The 4898-nt window shown below is 40.0% G+C and overlaps 1 protein-coding gene across 1 annotated transcript; it reads right to left on the reverse strand.

Moving 5' to 3' along the window:
* LOC130986108 (probable galactinol--sucrose galactosyltransferase 1) lies at positions 1–4520 on the reverse strand. Its single transcript, XM_057909398.1, has 13 exons — positions 4053–4520; positions 3568–3818; positions 3390–3480; positions 2888–2936; positions 2663–2754; positions 2475–2582; positions 2257–2391; positions 1760–2170; positions 1525–1666; positions 1362–1429; positions 1131–1265; positions 833–1050; positions 1–742 (listed from the first exon to the last, which is right to left on the reverse strand). The coding sequence occupies exons 1-13, from the start codon at positions 4241–4243 to the stop codon at positions 366–368; spliced, it is 2268 nt and encodes a 755-aa protein (XP_057765381.1). The 5' UTR covers positions 4244–4520; the 3' UTR covers positions 1–365.
* Between the last annotated feature and the right edge of the window lie 378 nt (positions 4521–4898).

The raw sequence follows: 4898 nt of genomic DNA on the forward strand, positions 1-4898 counted from the left end.
TATAATTAAAGAGGGATTTGAAATTAATTGAGTAGGTGCATTCACATTGAGAAAAATAACTGTAATCGAAAGGAATGATGACCATCAGCTTTGTAGCTGGTAACCAAACTTGACCCAAAATGAATATAACGCATTAAAATACTAGCTTGTAAGTTTTAATGCAAAATGCAGAATTAATCTCCAACCTCCAGTTTCTGGGTCTGGCAATGGCCAAACTGAGATTGAAAACATCTTAATCTGATTTTCTCAATGTAGTTGGAAACTCAAAAAGAAATTGGCATTCAGACATTCGTCTCTGAATGCCTAAATGTGTCTCTCAAACTCCTAGGGAGTACTCGGAGGTCTGTGGAGTGATGATGGATTCTTCATAGTTGAACAACTACAGCCCAAAGGTATGACTCCATGGGTGGAATTTGTAATGCAAATGTGATGAAGCCACTTGCTTCCTCATACTCAAACTCCACCTCCCTTGCATCAACTTCAATTCTTTTAGGTCTCAGAGACGAGTAGGCTCCAAACGTACCACACCCGCGCACTTCTATCTCAACACTTCCCGCCTTCTCTGCTTCGTAGTTCAATCCTTTGATCGCTCCACCTGAATTGAACATCTTGATGAGACCAACAGGCGCAAATGCAGCTCCGTTGGACATCTCCTTCACAGGAACCACTGTGAAGACTTCGTATTCTCTGGTCTTGAGCGTGATGGGGAGAGAAGCATTCTTGGCAAGATAAACCACATCTCCTGCGCACACACAAGATTACATTACATACATTATCCGGATATTCATTCGTTTTGATCATCACGATTGAGGTTTACAAGAAGAGTGAGTACCCTGCAGATGGGAATAAACAACCGCATCTCCCTTCCACTTGTCGTCCGTGACTCTTGGAAGATAATCAACATCTTTGGATCGAATAACTCCAGTTATGGTGCCAGGTTGTTCGTCATGAATGAGGTTCTTCTTCCCAACCTTACACCACCCAGCTCCTTGGCAGTTGAACACCCCCACAACTCCGTTGTGATCATTCAGATTCCAGATTTTCAACAAACTGCAGTCAGATAAAAGGCCTTATTAGATGGAAAAGAACCCCAATTTCAGAATGACATTCAAAATAGGAACTGTATGCACCTTTTTCCATCTCTGGCAGGATCTGAGAAGAGGCAATCGCGAGTTGGTCTTCCTGGAAGTTTAGCCCTTAAGATGGAGCCATCAGGAAGCACGAGCTTCCTGAGAAGGTTAAAGTCGTGTTGCCCGGGCTTATCACTGCAGATAACATAATAATGTGCAGAATTAAGTAAATTATGCCATACAATGTAGAAACCTCCTTATAATGACAATATTTGAGGTACATTATTGCACCTGACATATATAGCACAACCCCCCACGGCTCGTGCTGCTCCATGATACTCAGCCATTTCATGCACACTCTGCCATTAAATCAGTGAAAAATTTAGCATCTGTATATCTATAATCATAAACTCTTGTTAAAAAACATATAGGTTTTCGCGTGTCATCAGCTTACATGGAACATATCCCAATCAGGTTGCATAAACTCCCCAAGAAAAACAGTGTTGTAAGCAACTGAAGCAATGTGAATAGTGTGTGATGCTGGATCGCGGGGCCAGAAATCATCTGATGCTCTTATTACAGCAGACCGCTTGGCGCTGCAAGGATAGCATCAAACACCGTATAAATCAGCACATGCAACAATTAAAGGAGGGAATATGAAACACAACATGTGAATCCATTTTGGCTACCTGTACAAACCATCTGTGTTGTGGCTCATGCAGGAAATAATCCCATTATCAGGAAAGTTCCTTGAAATAGACGCCTCCAGCGCTTGGTGGTATTTTTGAGCAAGCTTCACCCTTCCACCATGGCCGGCTCCAAGGGTTTCCAGAATATTCTGGACATCTACCTTGACACCATCAATACGAGCTGATGCAAGGTATGAGTGTAACTCATTGTAGAAACTAAAGACTTTCTCAGGATTAACTAGACCAAGGCCACTCTTGGCGATGCTATTGAAGGCATCACATGGTTCATTCGACTCAACCCCAGGAGACGAGACAGGGAAAGTCATCTTGGATTCATAATGCTCCATCTCAGCTGCTCCAGGTTTGACACCACCCCAGTAACCAGCCAACGCGTGCCACACATAAACATACCTACAATGTCGATTTGTAAAGTATAAACAATTGTTGTCTTCATGTTCATGAGAAGTAAGAGGTAAACAAGATCACTAAGGCCATACTTGACAGAGTGTTGATCTTTGATTTCTGAAACAATGTGCCGGATTCCCATTGCCGGATCCTCAATTCTTTCACCCTCTATACCATCCTTTTGAAATTTGTGGTTCTCCTTGATGTTTGTTAATCTGTTAGCGAAGCTGGACGCAAGAATGAGAGCAGTTAGTGAAAGAAAGGAGCAGCAAGAATAATGAAAAAGTTACTAGATGATTATTGGACTCACTTAGCACAGTTATCTGCTTCTGTTTTCTCACCAGTTGGATCCATGCCAACTGACTGCCATCCATCATCAATTATGACAAACTTTGGGGGAATCCCACCTTTCTCCAAACTGCGTTAAAAATATTGTAGATAACATCAAGTTGTTGAAATATCAAAATGTTAGGCCATACTAGAATGTAACTAGGTTACCTCTCCAAACCCTGCTTCACTCCCTCGGCAGTAACATTAGTATAGAAAGCATCCCATGTACACCATCCGAACCAGTTCAACATGTCCGGCATCTGAATTGTGATGCAAGCAATATTTAGGATATTATCAGCTTTTGAGAGTTTTGTTTTGTTTTGTTCGTTTCCTTCGGGGGGGGGGGGGGGGGGGAACTAAATCGGAAATGAAATATTGCAACAAATACTCTACCTTCTTCCTCTCACGATGACTGAAAGTCTTCAAGTGCCCCTCCACAGTCCTGCATTATTTGGGAATATTACCTTAATATTTCAGCTAAGCCTAAAGCAAATAGGAATATTACATCATCTAACAACACCTATACTATTTTCTAGCCACAAAAAAGGCATGAATCATGTCTCCTCCTTTTCAAAACAATGCCATCCATTTAAGAAGTTAATAAATAGTAACCTCCAGTTTTGATCCATAAAGTGAGAATGAACAGTAAAAAGACTGCCATGATGCATCTCAATATCTCATCATGGATTTTGGTGAATAGAAGATTGATAAATCTGTTCCAGAATCTAGCTTTGCAAAAAATATTTTACTATGACCAGTTGAAATCCTTAAGGATAGTGTATCATCAAAAGATCTGCTCTCCCATAAAATATAAACATAAAAATACTTAAGAACTCGAATTAGCTATAGACAGGATATATACAAGCAGTCAGCAGAATTAATGATAAAAACATACTTGACTGCATTGGTAATGACGTCAAATGGATCAGATCCAGCTCCAACAAACACCATATGGCTCCCATCAAACTCTTGAACAGCAGGATCCCCTGATTTGCTCAACTATTAGCATAGGAAAACCAAGGAAATTTTGTAAAATGATGTATAAGTAAAGAAACTCTAGATTTTGTTCATACCACTTTCGAGGCAAATTTCCAACTCATTATTTGCATTTCCTTGCAGAACAGCCCTAAAATTTCCCTCTAGAATTGGCAAGAACACAACATACATAGCTGATTGTTCCTTCTCATCTTCACCGAAATGTGAACCGTCCCGTCCTTCAACGATCATGAATTGGGTTTCAAACGGAATGTCTTGGCCATAACTGCCCATCCTCTGTGTCATCCACCATAACTTGAACCGGAAAACACACATAAACCTCAAGTCCCTGGAAAACCACGATAATGCCGCTTCATATTTAATTCTCAACACTCATTTCTAGAATTAGATCTAATATGATGAACAATAAACAAGCTACTTTTGAAACTTGTTAAGAATGACAAAAACAAATGCAGCTGTTAAGAAGAAATGGCGATCTTTACAAGTGATTTCTATTAACAGAACCGTAACACAATTTAGAAGAGAAAATAGAAAAGTTGCAGGCGGAAAGAGAAGAACTAACATGAGTTTGCCAACAGGGAAAACTCTGCGGCTACCAATCTGATCAGACAAAACGCCGAGAAACGCTCCATTGGTCAAGATTCCGCCGGTGGCCGGCGTCACGATAATGTTTTCGTGAACATCGCTCAATATAGTCTCCCCCACCACATTCAACCTGCCATCGCTCACAGAGATCCCAGCCCCCACCGTCATCTTTGATCTCAAAAAAATGAAAAATGAAAAATAAAAAATGAACGTAGAAGAAGAAAGAATGGTAAGATGATGAGAAGTGCGAGAGGCGTGTTGGTGTATTTATAGGTAACAAAAGCAGAGAGAGAGAGGGATCATGTGAACTTTTTATGCTCCGTCACCATTTTTCACCTAAACGAGTTTTTACTTGCAACCTTTCTTCCTCAAAAATATCTTCCATCTGGCGGGAAACTTTTCATCATTATTTGCAACGTTGCTTTTGGCACAAACACTGAATTTACAATCACGCATCACAGCTTAATCCATGCACATTTGTTTATACACTATTATTAATTAATACGATTTGGGCGAGAAAAATACAAAATGCTGCAGCGTACAACACGTTACCTAACTTATTAGGTGAAATATTCGAAATTGGACACTTGAACAGTAAATAATTGCCTCTCCCGAAAAGTTAATTATGATAATATTGATGAATAGGGTGTTAGGAGAGTGTCATATTGTCACAAGGCTGGTCCTATTCTATGGCATGTTATGTTAATTAGGGAAGATTATGAATGTGTAAATTAATACACGTGTTTTTAACTAATACGACCGATGTGGCATCTCGATACAATGTTTATACAGTACTTATTCAAAAGTGACAGCATTAGTTCAA

The sequence above is a fragment of the Salvia miltiorrhiza genome, chromosome 5, assembly GCF_028751815.1.
Source record: "Salvia miltiorrhiza cultivar Shanhuang (shh) chromosome 5, IMPLAD_Smil_shh, whole genome shotgun sequence".
NCBI classification, from domain to species: Eukaryota; Viridiplantae; Streptophyta; class Magnoliopsida; order Lamiales; family Lamiaceae; genus Salvia; species Salvia miltiorrhiza.